Genomic DNA, 18,605 nt, shown 5'->3' on the forward strand with positions numbered 1-18,605 from the left:
CTTGCTCTGTAGACCAGGATTGCTGTGAAATCACAAAGATCCACATGCCTCTGCCTCCTGTGCTGGAACTAAAAGCATGCGCCACCACTGCCTGGCTTATCCTTTCATTATTTTTGAAGGAGCATCACTTACCTTCACTGGGGAGCAGGTATGGTAACAATATGTTTTCTTTGCTTTTGTTTATCTGAGACTGTGTGGAGTTTTCTGTCATCTTGGAAGCAGTTTTTAAATTTAACTCTTCTCTTTTATTATTATTTCTTTTTCTCTCTGGGCCTGCGCCTGCTGGGGGTAGACACGCCCAGGCAGGGAGGAGCTCCCTAAATCTGGAAACACCCCACTCTTTCTTCCTGTTCCGCCGACCTAATCTATAACGAGGTGAGTGACCCTCTGCTCTTACCCAATTCTCATCCAAAGCCCCATTCACCCGACCTCTCTGGTCCTGGGCCCGCTTGGAGTAGACCTGCCCAGGTAGGGAGGAACTCCCTGAGTCTGGACACACCAAACTCTTCCTTCCACATTCCACCGACCTGACCCCTACAGAGGCCTAACTCCTTCAGAGTGAGGAGACTGCCAGGAGAGGCAAGACAATCCAGAGCTGTGGACATTGAATCCCTGGCCCACACACACCACTGGGTCACAAGAGGAGATAGAGAGACCCCACCTGCACCCACTGGAAGAAGATAATGTAAGAAGGCAGAATAAGAACCCACTCAACAACAGAAAGACCAATATGACACCACCAGAATCTAGGGACTCCACACTAACAAGATCTGAAAAGCCCAACACAGAGCATGAGGAAGAGATGAACCTCAAAAATAATCTCGGCAAGTTGATAGAGACCTTTAAAGAGGAAACAAGAAAATCCCTTAAAGAAATAGAAGAAAAAGCAAGCAAAAAATTACATGAAATGGAGGAAAAGACAAACCAAAAAATTCAAGAAATAAACAAATCTCTTAAAGAATTTAAAGAAACCCAAGAAAAAAACAACCAAACAAGTGAAGGAAGCTCTTGAAACAGTTCAAACCATGAAAACTGAAATAGACACAATAAAGAAAACACAGAATGAGGCGATGCTGGAAATGGAAAGGCTGGATAAATGAGTAGGAACTAAAGATGTGAGTATAACTAATAGAATTCAAGAGATGGAAGACAGAATCTTAGTTATTGAAGACTCGCTAGAGGATATACATTCATTGACTAAAGAAAATCTCAACTCCAACAAATCCCTAACACAAAATATCCAGGAAATATGGGACACCGTGAAAAGACCAAACCTAAGAATAATAGGCATAGAAGGTGAAGAAACACTGCTCAATGGTACAGAAAACATATTCAACAAAATCACAGAAGAAAACTTCCCCAACCTACAGAAGGATATGCCTATGAAAGTACAAGAAGCTTACAGAACACCAAACAGACTGGACCTCAGAAAGAAGTTCCCCTGACACATAATAATCAAAACACCAAATCTACAGGATAAAGAGAAAATATAAAGAGCAGAAAAGGAAAAAGGCCAAGTAATATATAAAGGCAAACCAATCAGAATCACACCCAACTTCTCAATGGAAACTCTGAAAGCCAGAAGGTCTTGCATAGATAACCTACAAGCACTAAGGGAGCATGGATGTCAACCCAGACTACTGTACTCAGCAATACTTTCAATGACTATAGATGGAGAAAACAAGATATTGCATGACAAAAACAGATTTAAACAATACATATCCACAAATCCAGCACTACAGAAGGTTCTGGAAGGAAAACTCCAACCCAACAAACATAACAACACTCACAAAAACACAGGCAATAGATAATCTAATTTTACTAAACACAAAAAGAAACAGGAGGGCGAAATCCAAACACAATGACACCACCAACAATAAATCCAAAACAAACATGAACCAACAAACAGTGGACATTAATATCCCTAAATGTCAATGGACTTAACTTACCCATAAAAAGATATAGGCTAACAGAATGGATACGAAGACAGAATCCATCCTTCTGCTGTTTACAAGAAACACACCCCAACTTCAAAGACAGGCGTTACCTCAGAGTAAAAGGATGGGAAAAGATTTTCCAATCAAATGTGCCCAAGAAACAAGCTGGTGTAGCAATCCTAATATCCAACAAATTAGACTTCAAACTAAAATCAATCAAAAGAGATGAAGAAGGGCATTTCATACTCATCACAGGAAAAGTCCATCAAGATGACGTCTCAATCCTGAACATCTATGCCCAAATACAAAGGCACCCACATTTGTTAAAGAAACATTACTAAAGCTCAAAACACACATAAAACCACACAAACTTATAGTAGAAGACTTCAACACCCCCCTTACACCACTAGACAGGACCACCAGACAGAAACTTAACAAAGAAACAAAGGATCTGACAAAAGTTATGACCCTACTGGGTTTATTAGATATCTATAGAACATTCCATCCAAACACAAAAGAATATACCTTCTTCTCAGTACCACATGGAACCTTCTCTAAAATTGACCACATAGTTGGCAGCAAAGCAAACCTCCACAGTTATAAAAGAATTGAAATAACTCCCTGTATCTTATGAGATCACCATGCATTAAAGCTAGAATTCAACAGCAATAAGAATTGCAGAAAACCTACATTTGCGTGGAAAATGAATAACACCCAATTGCACCATTCCTGGGTTGAGGAAGAAATAAAAAAAGAAATTAAAGACTTCCTAGAATTTAATGAGAATGTAGACACAACATACCCGAACTTATGGGACACCCTGAAAGCAGTGCTAAGAGGGAAGTTCATAGCACTAAGTGCTCACATGAAGAAACTGGAGGAAAGTCACATTAGAGAATTGACAGAACAACTGAAAGCTTTAGAGCAAAAAGAAGCAAACACATCAAGGAGGAGTAGACGCCAGGAAATAATCAACCTGAGAGCCGAAATCAACAAAGTAGAAACTAGGAAAACAGTACAAAGAATCAATGAAACAAAGTTGGTTCTTTGAGAAGATCAACAAGATAGACAAACCTCTAGCCAAACTAACCAAAAGGCAGAGAGAGAGCATGCTAATTAACAAAATCAGAAATGAAAAGGGGGCTATAACAACAGACACTGAGGAAATCCAGAGAATCTTTAGGTCATACTTTGAAAACCTGTATTCCACAAAATTGGAAAATCTAAAGGAAATGGACAGCTTTCTGGATAAATATCATTTACCAAAATTAAATCAAGATCAGATAAACAGTTTAAATCGACCTATAACACCTAATGAGATAGAAGCAGTAATCAAAAGCCTCCCAACCAAAAAAAGCCCAGGGCCAGATGGCTTCACTGTAGAATTCTACCAGAAATTCAAAAAAGAGCTAATTCCAGTACTACTCAAACTGTTCTGCACAATAGAAGCAGATGGGATTTTGCCAAACTCTTTCTACAATCACTTTGATACCCAAGCCACACAAAGATATGACTAAGAAAGAGAACTATAGACCGATATCCCTCATGAACATCGATGCTAAAATACTCAATAAAATATTGGCCAACTGAATCCAAGAACATATCAGAAAAATTATCCACCATGATCAAGTAGGCTTCATCCCAGGGATGCAAGGATGGTTCAACATACGAAAATCCATCAATGTAATCCACCATATAAACAAACTGAAAAAGAAAAACCACATGATCATCTCACTGGATACTGAAAAAGCCTTTGACAAAATCCAACATCCCTGCATGATAAAGATCTTGGAGAGAACAGGAATAACAGGAACATATCTAAACAGGAACATATCTAAACATATCTAAACGCAATATACACCAAACCAATAGCCAACATCAAAGTAAATGGAGAGAAACTCAAAGCATTTCCTCTAAAATCAGAAACAAGACAAGGCTGTCCACTCTCTCCATATCTCTTCAATATTGTACTTGAAGTTCTGGCTATAGCAATAAGACAAGAAAAGGGGATCAAAGGGATACAAATTGGAAAGGAAGAAGTCAAACTTTCACTATTTGCAGATGACATGATAGTCTACATTAGTGACCCGAAAAAGTCTACCAGGGAACTCCTATAGTAGATAAACACCTTCAGCAAGGTAGCAGGATACAAAATTAACTCAAAAAAATCAGTAGCCCTACTATATACAGATGATAAATCCAATGAGAAAGAAATCAGGGAAACATCACCTTTCACAATATCCACAAGCAACATAAAATATCTTGGGGTAACATTAACCAAAAAAGTGAAAGACCTGTACAATAAGAACTTTGAGACTTTAAAAAACGTAATTAAAGAAGATACCAGAAAATGGAAAGATCTCCCATGCTCTTGGATAGGCAGATTTAACATAGTAAAAATGGCAATCCTGCCAAAAGTAATCTACAAATTCAACGCAATCCCCATCAAATTCCAACACAGTTTTTCACAGACATTGAAAGACCAATACTCAACTTTATATGGAAAAATAAAAAAAAAAACAGGATAGCCAAAACAACTCTTTACAATAAAGGACCTTCTGGAGGCATTGCCATCCCCTTGGTATTGGCACAAAAATAGACAGATAGACTGATGGAATCCAATTGAAAACCCTGATATTAACCCAAGCACCTACGAACACCTTATTTTTGACAAAGATGCTAAATCTATACAATGGAAAAAAGATAGCATCTTCAACAAATGGTGCTGGCACAATTGGATTCGGACATGCAGAAGATTGCAGATAGATCCATACCTGTCACCATGCACAAAACTTAAGTGCAAATGGATCAAAGATCTCATCATAAATCCAGCCACACTGAATCTTCTAGAAGAGAAAGTGGGAATTACCCTTGAACAAATTGGCACAGGAGACAGGTTCCTGATCATTACACTAGTAGTAGACATTAAGGTCTGCAATTAATAAATGGGACCTCCTGAAATTGAGAAGCTTCTGCAAGTCAAAGGACACAGTCAGTAAGACAAAACAACCACCCACAGAATGGGAAAAGATCTTCACCGATCCCACATCTGACAGAGGACTGATTTCCAAAATATATAAGGAGCTCAAGAAGCTAGCCACCAAAACACCAAACAATGAAATTAAAAAGTGGGGTGCAGAACTAAATAGAGAATTCTCAACAGAGGAATCTGAAATGGCTGAAAGACACTTAAGAAAGTGCTCAAAATCCTTGGCCATCAGAGAAATGCAACTCAAAACAACTCTGAGATACCACCTCACACCTGTCAGAATGGCTAAAATCAAAAATAACAATGACAATCTATGCCGGAGAGGATGTGGAGAAAAAGGAACACTTCTCCATTGCTAGTGGGAGTGCAAACTTGTAAGACCACTCTGGAAATCAGTATGGCGGTTGCTCAGAAAAATGGGAATCAGTCTACCTCAAGATCCAGCCATTCCTCTCTTGGGTATATACCCAAATAGGGCATGTACATACAACAAGGACATATGTTCAACCATGTTCATAGCAGCATTGTTTGCAATAGCCAGAACCTGGAAACAACCTAGATGCCCCTCAACTGAAGAATGGATAGAGAAAATGTGGGTACATTTATACAATGGAGTACTACTCAGCAGAAAAAGGCAATGGAATCTTGAAATTCACATGCAAATGGATGGAACTAGAAGAAACCATCCTGAGTGAGGTAACCCAGTCACAAAGAGACAAACATGGTGTATGTACTCACCCATATATGAATTTTAGACATAGAACAAAGGATTACCAGCCTATAATCCTCTTCACCAAAGAAACTAGGAAACATGAAGGACTCTAAGGGATAAATGGACCCCAGGAATGGGAAGTGGCATGAACTCCTGAGCTAATTGGGAGCATGAGGGTAGGGAAGAGGGAGCTGCCACAATAAGAGCAGGAGAAGAGGAGTAGAGGAGAGGAAATGGAGTAGCAGAAATATTGAGTCAGGGGAAGAATAGAGGAGAGAGAGCAGGATGAGTGATACCATATTAGAGGGAGCCACTATAGGTCTGAGAAGAGATCAGGAACTACGGAGATCTCTAGAGACCTACAAGGATGGCATGATCTGACAATCCAGGCAATGGTGGAGAGGATAACCTAAAAGCCCTTCCCCTAAAATGAGATTGATGACTACTCTTTATGCCATCCTAGAGCCCTCATCCAGTGGCTGATGAAAGCAGAGACAGACATCTACAGATATACACTGAGCTGAAATTTGGAATTTAATTGAAGAGAGGGAGGAATGAAGATCGAAGGGTTCTGTACCAGGTTGGAGAAACCCACAGAAATAGTTGGCCTGAACAAGGAAGGAGGAGCACATCGACCCCAGATGCTGTCAGGGAGGCCAGTACAAGACTGATCCAGACCCCTGAACATGGATGTCAATAAGGAGGCCTCTGCACTCCAGGGGAGCCTCTAGTAGTGGATTAGTATTTTTTCCTGGTGTAAGAAGGGACTTTGAACGCCCATCCCACGTGAAGGGATACACTCTGGCCCTGGACACATGGGGAAGGGCCCAGGCCCAGCACAGGAAGATTTGGTGGACTTTGCAGAGCCCCCATTGAGGGCCTTACCCTGCCTGGGGAGTGGTGGGTGGATGGGGTGGGGGAGGTATGGGGTGAGGGGAGGGATGAGGGTGAGGGGAGGGAGAGGGAGAAGGGACTTACATGTGAAACAAGCTTGTTCCCTAACTTGAACTAAAAAAAAAAAAAAAAAAACCTAAAGACTTAAATGCTACAATGTGGTAATTTTAGAAATAAGAGAATCATCTCTTTCCTCAAGATTGCTATTTTAAAAATATATTATAAGGCAGTTTCTATGCTGAAGAACAGCCTAAGGTACAAGCAAGGGTTGTTCAGTCCATCTCTGAGCTTACATTTTCCTCTGGGTTTACATGGTGATTTCACGAACAAGGCGTGTACAGTTGCTTTTGAAAATTTCAATACTAAAACACCTGGCTCCCAAAAGGTCAATAAAAGAAAAACATCAAGGAAAACACAGCTTCCGTCATTATAAACCTCTTGAAGGCATAACAGTCAATTTGAGTTGTGGCTTTGGGAAGTCAATGTTTGTACCTATACTTCTATTATCTAAAGCAGTAATTCATAAGCAGTATATAGAACAACAAATATTTGGAGGCTTAAGTATTATTGCTTACTTCTACAACCTGTTCTAGTATGTAGGTAATCAAAATTAGTTATAACCTTTATCAGTTAAAACTTACTGATAGCTGCAAACTTTTGAAAAGGCTTATAAATTACAAAGCAGTTCTATCAGCGTCTGCTACCTTTTGCTTCCTTTATACTGCTTTTTATAAGCTAAATATATATAGTTTAGTTAAGAGAAAATTAAAGCTCTTCAAGATGGTAGTACTAGTAATGTAAATTACTTAAAATGCCCCATGCTACTTTAATATTATAAAAGGGATATTAAGGCAATTTGATTCACTGATATGAAAATGTTAAGTTTAGTTCATTTTATCGACTTTTTTTTGTGTTCTGTTTTTTGAGACAGGGTTTTTCTATGTAGCCCTGGGAGTCCAGTCTGTAGAACAGGATGGTCTCAAAGTCACAGAGATCAGCCTGTCTCTACCTCCCAAGTACTGGGACTAAAGGTTTATGCCTTCAATAAACAAGTTCCAATCATGAAGAAAAGAGTCAGCAATTTTTTTGGCTAGTGAAAACAGAAAAGGACTCCATTCAGGTTGAAGAGTTGAAGTGGGAACAATATCTTGTCCTTAAATCTTTTGCTCCATTGCCCCAAGAGTTGTAAAAAAAACACATAAAGCAAAGAGAATTAACACTTTGTAAGAAATGTACTTTTCTTTCACATATGTTTAATTGGGAATGAGGGCCCCTGAAAATTGGAGACTGGAAAAACTCCTCAAACACATAGCTGGAGAAAGTGTAATGTTTAATAATATGTATGAACTAGAAGAATTCTGGGTTCAACTGTACACTGTAAATCTCTCTCTCTCTTTCTCTCTCTCTCCCCCCCCCCCACACACACGGCTTGAAGAAGTATATTAGACTTTTAAAACATAAGTACGATGTAGATGTTCACACACACACACACACACAAATACCTCTGCTTGAACATTATGCTAATTCATGAGGACTTCTGGCAGAACTTGACAGTATAAGTCTTAGTTATTTTCCCATCACAACTGTAATAAATAATGCATCATGAGCAGGCAAGTTATATAAAAAAAAAGGATTTATTTGGATTGATGGTTCCAGAGAAGTAAGCGTCAGTCCATCACCATCATGGTATGAAAGTGTGGCACCAGGCAGGTATGACAACTGGAGTAAGACCCCACATGACAACTGAACTCTCCCACAGTCTCCCCTTCCTTGCCATGTGCCTACCCCTACAAGGGCAGACATCCATTGCTCAGGTGCAGACCATGCTGGTCAGAACAGGTAAGAGTCCCACCTGCCCTTGGAATACGCCCCTGCTCCCTCAGTTCAGAGATGAAAGATCCAAGTTGCTGACACCCACCACTACCTGCACCCACTGCCTTGCCACTGCCCCTACGTGGGGGTGAGGTGGAGGCTACTCATTGCTCAAGTGCAGGCCATACCAGTTAGAAGAACAGAAATTCCCCTGCTGGACCAAAGGCCACACTAGCTACCAGAAGCACAGCCCCCAATTCTGGCAGACTACCAGTAGGACCAGAGGTCACGCAGGCTGCCAGAAATATAGGCCACAAAGACCAAAAGACAAAAGAGGAAACAGAAACCAAAGAATAAAACACCCATCCAACAACAACAACAAACCCTCAGAATTTGGCTTCTAGATCTATATTCATTCCTAACCCAGATGCCTAGATGGCAGTGTAAGAACACAATCAACAACAACCAGGGCAAAATGGCAACACCACAGCCCAACTATCCTACTAGAGCAAGCGTGAATATTCCAATACAGTTGAAGCACAAAGAAACTACCATAAGAAGTTTTAAGAAGACAACAGAGGTCCTTAAACAGGAAATGAATAAAGCAGAAAGGGACTAAAGAGATGGCACAGTGGTTCAGAGCACTGGCTGCTCTTCCAGAGGTCCCAGCTCACAGCTCTCTTTAGCTCCAGTTCCAGGGGATCCCATACCCTCACACAGACATACAGGCAGGCAAAACACCAATGGACAATGAAGAGATAGATAGATAGATAGATAGATAGATAGATAGATAGACAGACAGACAGAGACACTGAGAGAGAGGAGAAATCCAGGAAAACACAAACAAACAATGGGAGGAAATAAATTCCTTAAAATCAAACAGGTGAAAGAAATGACTAAAACTATTTAAGAACTGAAAATGGAAATAGAAGCAATAAGGAAAACACAAGCTGAGGAAAACCTGGAGATGGAAAATCTAGGTAAGAGAAGAGAACTACAGACCCAAGCATTACCAACAGAATACAAGAGATGGAAGAAAGAATCTCAGGTGGAAAAGACAGCATAAACTTCAATAGTTCACCCATAGTCCCATACTTCCTCCAACAAGTCACATCTTCTAAATTTCCCCAGACAGTGCTATCTGAGAATCATGTATTTAAATGCCCAAGAATATGGAGGACATTTTATTCAAAACACCACAGTATAGCAAAGCCATCTGGATTAATACTCAAACAGGTTAGTTGTTAAAACTAAAAAACATTATCCAGACATTTAAACTGAGATAAATATTTACTTAGAATACAATTTTCAGGGCTAGTGAGATGCCTCAGCAGTTAAGAGCACTGGCTGATGTAGCAGAGGTTCTGAGTTCAATACCCAGCAAGTACATGGTGGCTCACAACCATCTACAATGAGATCTGGTGCCCTCTTCTGGTGTGCAGGCATGCATGCAGGGAAATCACTGTATACATAATAAATAAATAAGTCTTAAAAAAAGGAATACAATATTCAAAATGCCCAGGATACTATCCAAAATAATGAAGCATTGGAAGAACCAGAAAAATGTATTTATTTTTTGTGGGAAAAAATCAGAACTGTTAGAAAAAATAATTTTTACATAGCTAATATAATCACCCTCAAATGACATTAATAAAATAGTAAAAAAAAGGTCAAGAAACACAAACCATGAAAAGATCTACATAGAAACTTTACAATTAAAAGATAAAAGATTTGAAATGATAACATCGCTGAAAAAGATCAAAGGCAGAATGGAACTGAAAGAGGGTAACCTCCATTAATATAATGATGTGTCATAGAAATATTATGAGAAATAGATTAAGAATAGATCCTAAGGAACCTTGGAATATTAATTATTAACAGATTAAATTTTCATGTCTGAAGTCATAATGGAGAAGAGATTGAAAATGGTACAAGGAAAACAATCCCTAAAATAATAGCTAACAGATTCCAATCAGACTAGCCTAAATTTGGAGGTTCAAGAACCTCAGTGAACCTAAAAAGAAAATCCTGACAAAACTACATGCAGGTACAGTATATCAAATAGTGAAAACTAAAAATAAAGAAAAAAATCTTTAAAGTAAGCAGAGAAAGGAAGTAGCTATTACATATAAGGGACAAATAACACTAAATAGTTTTTAAAAATATGGGCACCTATGACTGTAGAAGTTACCCTATAATGGTGGATGAGACTAACATAAAAATTCAAATCCCAGGGATGGGATACTTTTTTTGGAGTTATTGGCCAGTGAGGTCACAAAGACTCCCAAGTATCACAGACCATTGCCATAACCATATTCATGGTTACTTCCAGAACTTGATCATATATACCCCTACTGTTGAAGATATCACATGCTATTCATGGTTACTTCCAGAACTTGATCATATATACCCCTACTGTTGAAGATATCACATGCTTGAGTCACAGAACATGATGAAATCAAGCTGGCACAGACCTGGAAGCTTCAGTACTACTAAATAGTTTTTATAGTGCTAGGTGGTGCTATACAAGCTACTGGAGGAGAGAAGTAACCATCAATTTTCTTGAGCTGTGACCCCTATGATCTACAATAATGCCTGCCAGAAAAACTACTGCCCACTTCTGCAACAGTGGCATGAATGTCATGGGAGTAACTAACCACTTTCTGATAGGATTTAAGGCCTGATACACAAGATAAAATGATCGGGATGTTCTTCTGTATATATGTTTCTCTTATTGGTTGATGAATAAAACACTGATTGGCCAGTAGTAAGGCAGGCAGTTTAGGCAGGGCTACCAGATGAGGAATGCTGGAGAGAGGAAGGTAGAGAGAAGCTGCCAGGGAGACACCATGTAGCCGATGAAGGAGTACCATACCAGATTACAAGTAAGCCACAGCCGCGTTGCAATAAATAGATTAATAGAAATGGATTAATAATTAAGAGAGAGCTATCTAATAAGAAGCCTGAGATATTGGTCAAACAGTTTACAATTAATATAAGTCTCTTTGTTTATTTGGGGCTAAACAGCCGTGGGACCAGGAGGGAAAGAAACTCCGGCTCTAATAAAATCCATACCTGGCCAAGAACCTATAGCAAGATAGATGACAAAATGCTAGGAGAGAAACTACTGGATTGATTTGTTAAGTGGACATAGTATTAAACTAACTCGAAATGATATATCATTATATCCATAGGTTAAGGAATCTCTCAAACTTCATCATGTATATTTTCAATGGATGATGATCAACACAGATCCACAACTGGCCAAAAAGCAGAGAACAAGAGACAGAAGACTGTTCAGCCTGCTCAGGGATCATTGACAAAGACAGAATGGAGAGAATGTTCAAGGCAGAGGCAGTGGATAACTACAAGGAAACAGTGTCTTCTGGACAGAGCAGGGCATCTTGCACATATAAACTCATGGTAGTAAGACAGCTCCAGAATACCTGTAAAAATCTGAGCCAAACCAAACCCAAATGTGGAAAGAGGAGTTGGACATGAAATTTCAACCCTAGTTGAAGAGCTATTTGCACTTTTTGGATATTGGAAAGGGAATATTTCGCTTTTTTTCCTAAGAATGTAACCCCTGATAAATCTAGACTGTTCCAGTGGTAGTCCATATACCTAAGAATATTTATGCAGTATACATTGGCCTGGATGAGGGTGAAAAAAAGGATCCAAGGTCTGGAGGGAAGAGTTGGTGGAAAGGAGAATATGATCAAAGCATGAATAAAATTCTCAAAGAATTTTATATATATAAAATCTCTCATATTATTTTAATTTCCTTTTCATGTATTAAACATTATAATACTGAGTAAAACATACATACACACATATATATACACACATATATATATATATCAAAAAAGAAAATATAGTAATCATTGATTCATTCATAGCTATATCTCCAATGACTGCCAATAATGAAATAAAAATGTAATCCAAGTAACAGAAAAGCCATTTTGAATAACACTTACATATAAACTAAATAGACCCCTTAGCTTTTATATTCATATTTCACACAGAATATCAGTGGCTATGCTGATTACAAAGTTATGAACTTACAAAATTGTATATTATGAGATTAAATGTCTATTATTCAAAGGTCACTAAAAGAGATCCTGACAAAATTAAGTTTTATTTTAAATAATGTATACTATTTTCATTTATAGGATTATAAATAATTTATAGGCTAAAATAGTAAGAAACCACCAGATTAAATATAGACGCCACCATGTATGCCAATAAAAATATAGTTTTAAGACACTAATTTAATATAATATACTGATTTAATAGTGCAATTTAAATATACTAAATTATTCAGAGATTATCTCTTTTTATGACTACACATAAACATGCCTCTTTATAAATTCAAATCAAAGTTTCTACATATGAGAATAAGTGATTTTAATAAATTTTGCTGGTTCATTGCATTAAACTAGCATCTAGTTATATTTAATGAACATCAATTGGTGATTATAAACAATCACAAAAAGAAAACTTTACATTTTGATGAACTCACCTCTTATGCATTAGTACTTATGGCTTTTAGCAGTGATAAATTAGTCTCTAAAAGTTAATATAAACAAAAACAAAACTAAGAAGAAAAAAAAGTGGGGACTGGTTAAGATTTAGCTACAGTGGGCACTAAGACACTTGACTCTGGATAAAAAGGGATGAACTTAAGCCTTGTGACAAAACTCTCTTAGAGTTGTTCTTAGATTTACTGTTCTTGTTATTGATTTGTAGTCAGGAGTGCACTTTCTTTGCAACTTGTGGGTGGCTTTCTTACCTAGAGAGCATGCCCAGAGGTGTAACATTAAGTGATCCCATCAGCATAGCCAGGGCCATCCCTGGCGCTTCCCGTTCTATTACTTCTTTTGTGGCCTGTAATTAAAGATTAAATAGCAGACTGAGTGAATTAGCCAAAAAAGAAGAAGGCAGAGTAGTAAATTTCACTTCAAGATAAACGATATTTTGTAGTTCCTTAATCATTTTGATTTTTAAAGTCAGCCAGCTCAGTTTTTCAGGATCACTGAACATAAGCTAATGATTAGGAAAATCCAAGAGAATGTTACCAGTTCCATCTTTTCCTCGAAGTTTCAAAGTATTTGATAGAAAACTCATCTTATCTGATAACCTGAATTTGAAAAAAATGAAACCTCAGATTGCTGTGGCAGTTCAAAAGACTTCAGAGGTGTAAGAAAGCTGGGCATTAGTTTTGGTGGCTCTTAGGGTTTTTATTTTGTGGTATTAAGGGTGGAAGTTAAGGCCCTGTGCATGCTCAGTAAGAGCTCCAGTGTGAGCTATGGCACTGTGCTATATCCACAGTTTGCCAATTGTTATTGAAATAAAAATGGTTTCTAAAATATATTCCTCCTAGTTCTATGATATTATAACATGGTTAAAGGAACAAAAAAATCAACTTCCCCATAAATTAGAAGAAAAAATTTACATTTTCTAGTTTCAGTACAAATTAGTCATTGGATTTGATAAAAGAATAAAGTGATAAGATTTGCTATACTAAGAGTTATGATCCAACATTCTTATGATGAAGGGTTGTTTAACCAGGACTAAGTTAATGAAGGAGAGAGAAAAAGCACATTTTCTAATGGTCAGAGTATAAGCATACCTTGCAGGTATTCCAGGTTTAGTTTTAGACCACTGTTAAACCAATAAAACAATAAAGCATATCATATGAACTTTTTGGTTTCTGAATGCATATTATCCTGTAGTGTATTAAGCATATCATATCATTGTATCTAAAAAGTTACAATAGTGAAATACAGTGTTGCAAACGTATGATAGTGTTCATCTGAACCTTCAGGCAGTCATAACTGCATTCCAAGTGGAAGCTCTAGCCTTGAGCTTGTTTCCTGTTGACTGATCAACAGAAATAAAAATAATGAGTAATTTTAGACCATTGGGAGATTTACCAAATGCAACATAGAGCTATGAGGTGAACATGGAATTAATATTCTTGGTTTGCACAGGGTTGCCTCAAACCTTTAATTTGTAAAACATTGGTATTTGTGAAGGGCTATACACTGAAATTATAGAATATGAGCTTTGATTGTACATTGTATTTAATGGTACAGGTAAATTTTAGGTTAAAATTAGGAACAAAACCCATGACTTAATACATTTCTAGCAATGTTCCTATAAATGAAGGAAGTTACAATACCTAGAAGTGACCAAGAAGTAAAATTTGCAAAATACAGTATTCCAATATGAGGAAAAGCAAGGAAAATATAAACAATGATAGAATACAGAGACAGGTTTTGCTGCACAAGTTCAACAGCAGTGAGTGATAGCTATAAATAAGGCTGCATCTATTGCTAATTGTCCTCAGATAAAAGTTGAAGACAAAACAGTTAAAGAAAATCAAGTATGTATCAGATGCTGATCATGTAATTCTTAGGATATATATAAATGGTCAATTTGTCCCTAATAGGTATACAAAATACAGGATTCCTGGAACTGATAAATCTCCTGGTCCACTGTGCCCAGTATAGTGTAATCTTTAACAACAACAATTGCTTCTTAATGAACTACTTTAATCAGAGGGCACCACAGGCAAGTAGAAAAGAAAATCTTAACTTGAAAGTTTTTAAATGAGTCGCTACTATTTAAGTACCAAGTTGAAAAATGATGTGCTGTCAACTTCACTCTTCATCATCTGAAGCCAACATATCCAATTTAAGCTTGAGGCCTCATGATATTAGACATTACTTCAGCCATAAACTTCCCAGGAAACTAAAAATCTGAATCCTAATAGTCAAACAAAGGGAAGGTGAGCATAATATAAAATATATAAAATATAATATAAAAATTCATAATATAATATGAATTAACACTTCATAACCCGCTTTAAACAGTCACCATATAAGCAGTACTTAACATTAATGGATTTGAACACAGTTTATCTCGAAAAGATTCAGGCCAGTAGCTTGGACCTTGGTGTGGCCATGTTAAAAGGATGAGTTGTTATCACTACAAGTTTTAATGTTGGTCTTCTGGACTCAGTTCCCGAGGGAACAAATTATGTAAAGAGTGAACTTTGCCAAATGATGTCTTCTGTATATAGCTATTTTCCTTTCTGCCTCTCTTCTATGTTGTGGATGCACCTCCAGGACCCTTGCTAGAGGCCAACACATAGAATCCCTCTATTTTGGATTTTCAGTTCCCAAAACTGAAATAAATAAACTTCCTTTTCTTTAAAAATATTCAATCACCAGTATTTACTTCTAGCAACTGAAAAAAAATGAGGGGATACACATAAAGATTATGTACCCCAAGAAGAATAGTACATTTTAAGGACAAGTAGAGAAGTACCAATGAATAGCCAAGAGGGCAAATTTAATCTAAAATAGAGAAACGAAAGTATAATACTTATCTACTTGAAAAAAATTACTTATTAGGAGTCCTCAAGGTGTTTGGCAGTATTAAAAGGATAAGATGATCCAGTTATGAATTAAATAAACAGTGTAAAAGCTGTGACCTAGAGTTTACAAAAAATATAAAAATTGCATGGGAGAGATAAAGTCCATCATTTTTTCTAGATTCTCTAAAATGTATCATGAATTGTTGCCAGAACATTGGATTCTAACTGAAATGTCTCACTTCAGCTTCCAGAGAATTATCTTATTAGAAATTGCTTTTGTGGTCCACCATTAAACATAAACAAAACTCAATGAAATTTCCTATATGATGGGGGATCTGAGATATGTTTTCATTATATTGTGGTTTTCTTTAAGAGATCCTGCAGGGGAAATTTCTGATCTTAAGTAAGAATGGATATTTCTGCATTGTTAGTTTGTTTTTACATTATTATGGTATGAAACATGGTGAGTTGGTAGGAGGCTGGGAGCAGACCATGGGATTCTTATGGGTCAAGACATGATGATGTGTTTCTAGTAGGGCATTCTTAAACAAATCACTAACATAATCTTTCTTACATCTGTAACTGACGCATTTTTTCATTAAATGCTATAATCTATTTTGAGTTATTTTTCTCTTATTAAAATGAATGGTATGGAAAACATTACTACCTGTGAAATTAGACTGGAAGCTATACTGTCCAAGAGAAGATCTACTGCATCACATGGTACAGTGGGTAACACCTAGCATATGCTGAATAGATGTTAGTGGAAAGCAGAAATAAATACATGCACTTATCTAGACTTGTGAATAAAATACTTAAGCTTTCTGAGATGCGGTGTATTCAAGAATAAAACATACCTAGATCTCATAAGAGGATGGTGAGAAGGTACAAATACATTATCTAATATACAAGAGGTACTCAAGAAAAGTAATTGTTTTCTATTTTCCAGTTGAACTTGTACCCTTATAGTTTTGATTGTATCAGATAAATTAACAGAGATAATAGAAAAACATACAAACTTATAAGTGGTAGTTGAGAAGCAGAGATAAAAATAGACAATTTATAACAATAACCCAAATGTAAGAGCATTGGCTAGTGAAGAAAGGGAGAATGCTGAAATTCTCTTATCTTTAGAGAGCAAAAAGCCAAGCAAGGTGAGGATTGGAAAGACAAAATATAAGGAAAGAGCTGAGTACAAAGCTTTATAGCCTTAAATGGAAAAGTACAACAAAAATGCATAAAGTAAAAGAATAAAAACTAACAGAATAAAACAAGACAAAGTACTCTAAGCCATTGGAAAACCCAAATAGAAGAGTAGTTGTAAGAAAACACCTTTGTCACTTTAATCACATGTATTAGTAAAACACAGATAAGAACCATCTGTACCGCTAATTGTATATATAAAATGTTCTTAGTGCTAAAAATATGTCATTAAAATTTTGGCTTTGTTTTACATAATTACATTATGGGACTATTTCAAACTTTGGTAACCATATCCTCTTATTTGATTAGCAAATTCCTTTCCCTTGAAAGAAACATACGTATATAAGTTTGATTTGTAAATATTTTATATTTTCTTTTGTTTGAATGGTTTTAGACAAGGTTTTGTTATGTAGCTCAGGTTAGCTTGGAACACACTATATGATCCAAGCAGGTCTTAAAATCTAATCATCTGCCACAGCCTTGTAAGTGCTGGGCTGTAGGCATGTGGCATCATGTTCAGCCTCTAAATACATTCTTAATGCTGAAATTTTAACTTCCCATAAAAAACTGACCATTTCCTTTATTCTTTATGTGTTGGTGGTACAGTAGAGAGCATAGCTGCATTCCTTTATTCTTTGACGACAACAATAAAGTCAAAGACACCTTTCTCAGATTGCTGTTTTTTATAAGCTGAGAAACTGTGTCATAAACAATTGAGAGTTCTTAATGAAATTCATGCTAACTTTTAAACTTCACTGTAAAAGTACCTTAAAAAGTTATTGATAAAAAATATGACTTTTAATATTATTACAATAGTACATAATACCTAAATCCAAATTTGTGCAAATGTAAAGCGACTCCATGAAAAATCTCCTAGTTTAGTGCTTTTAGTGGTTTATGTAAACACACTTTTATTAAAAGTGTGAAAGAATTTTATTGGTATTCACACCCTTTTTACTTGACTAGGTAGATTTAGTACAATTTCCTGCTAACAATTACTACAATGCCATGTGGTGAGTAAATAACCATAAACAACAAAGAAACACCAGATAATGACTGCTGATAACTCTGTTATGTTATCAAGGCAAGGTATGGTTAGGACAACAGTTCTCAAACTTTAATGTACATCAGATCCTTCCAGAAACCTTACTATACTATAGATTTCTTGGGCATCACTCTCATATACTTCAATTCATAATGTCTGGATAGGGCATCAGAACTGCTACTTCAAACAATTTTCAGATGATCGTATAAAACTTAGGGAGCATATTTGAAGATCACTGTTGATAAAAGGATTGTGTGATACCCTGATTTGATTGACCACATCATATTTAACTTTATAAATAATATCAATGTGAGAATCCTTCATTAGAATTAAATATAAACCTAGTGAGGAGATAAACTAGGTAAAAATAGGTAGTTTAATAATAAACCAGGTATATTTTCCTGATGCCTCCACATTGAGACAAATATACTATTTGGATTTCTAATGTTTAAAGTTGGTCATAATGAAAGGACAGTTCTGTGGCTGCCAGCCTAACTATCTGGTGGCATACTAAAGATCTGACTTAGCAATATGATTTTGTCTCAAGTAAAACTGGGGTGATATTGTTTGTATCTTCTCTTTCTAGCTGCAGTTTTGAAACTTTCAGTCACTATATACACTGGTAGAGT

The 18,605-nt window shown here is 36.7% G+C and overlaps 1 protein-coding gene across 6 annotated transcripts in view; it reads right to left on the minus strand.

The window, feature by feature from the left end:
- Window positions 1-18,605, minus strand: part of LOC100762786 (gephyrin) — a 375,076-nt gene that overhangs the window by 201,981 nt on the left and 154,490 nt on the right. For all 6 annotated transcript variants that reach the window (XM_035444849.1, XM_027418340.2, XM_027418336.2 and 3 more), the window contains one exon: window positions 13,137-13,231. In XM_035444849.1, coding sequence (XP_035300740.1) covers window positions 13,137-13,231 — 95 coding nt within the window. The remainder of the gene's footprint in view (window positions 1-13,136; window positions 13,232-18,605) is intronic.

The sequence above is a fragment of the Cricetulus griseus genome, chromosome 5 (assembly GCF_003668045.3).
Source record: "Cricetulus griseus strain 17A/GY chromosome 5, alternate assembly CriGri-PICRH-1.0, whole genome shotgun sequence".
Classification (NCBI taxonomy): domain Eukaryota; kingdom Metazoa; phylum Chordata; class Mammalia; order Rodentia; family Cricetidae; genus Cricetulus; species Cricetulus griseus.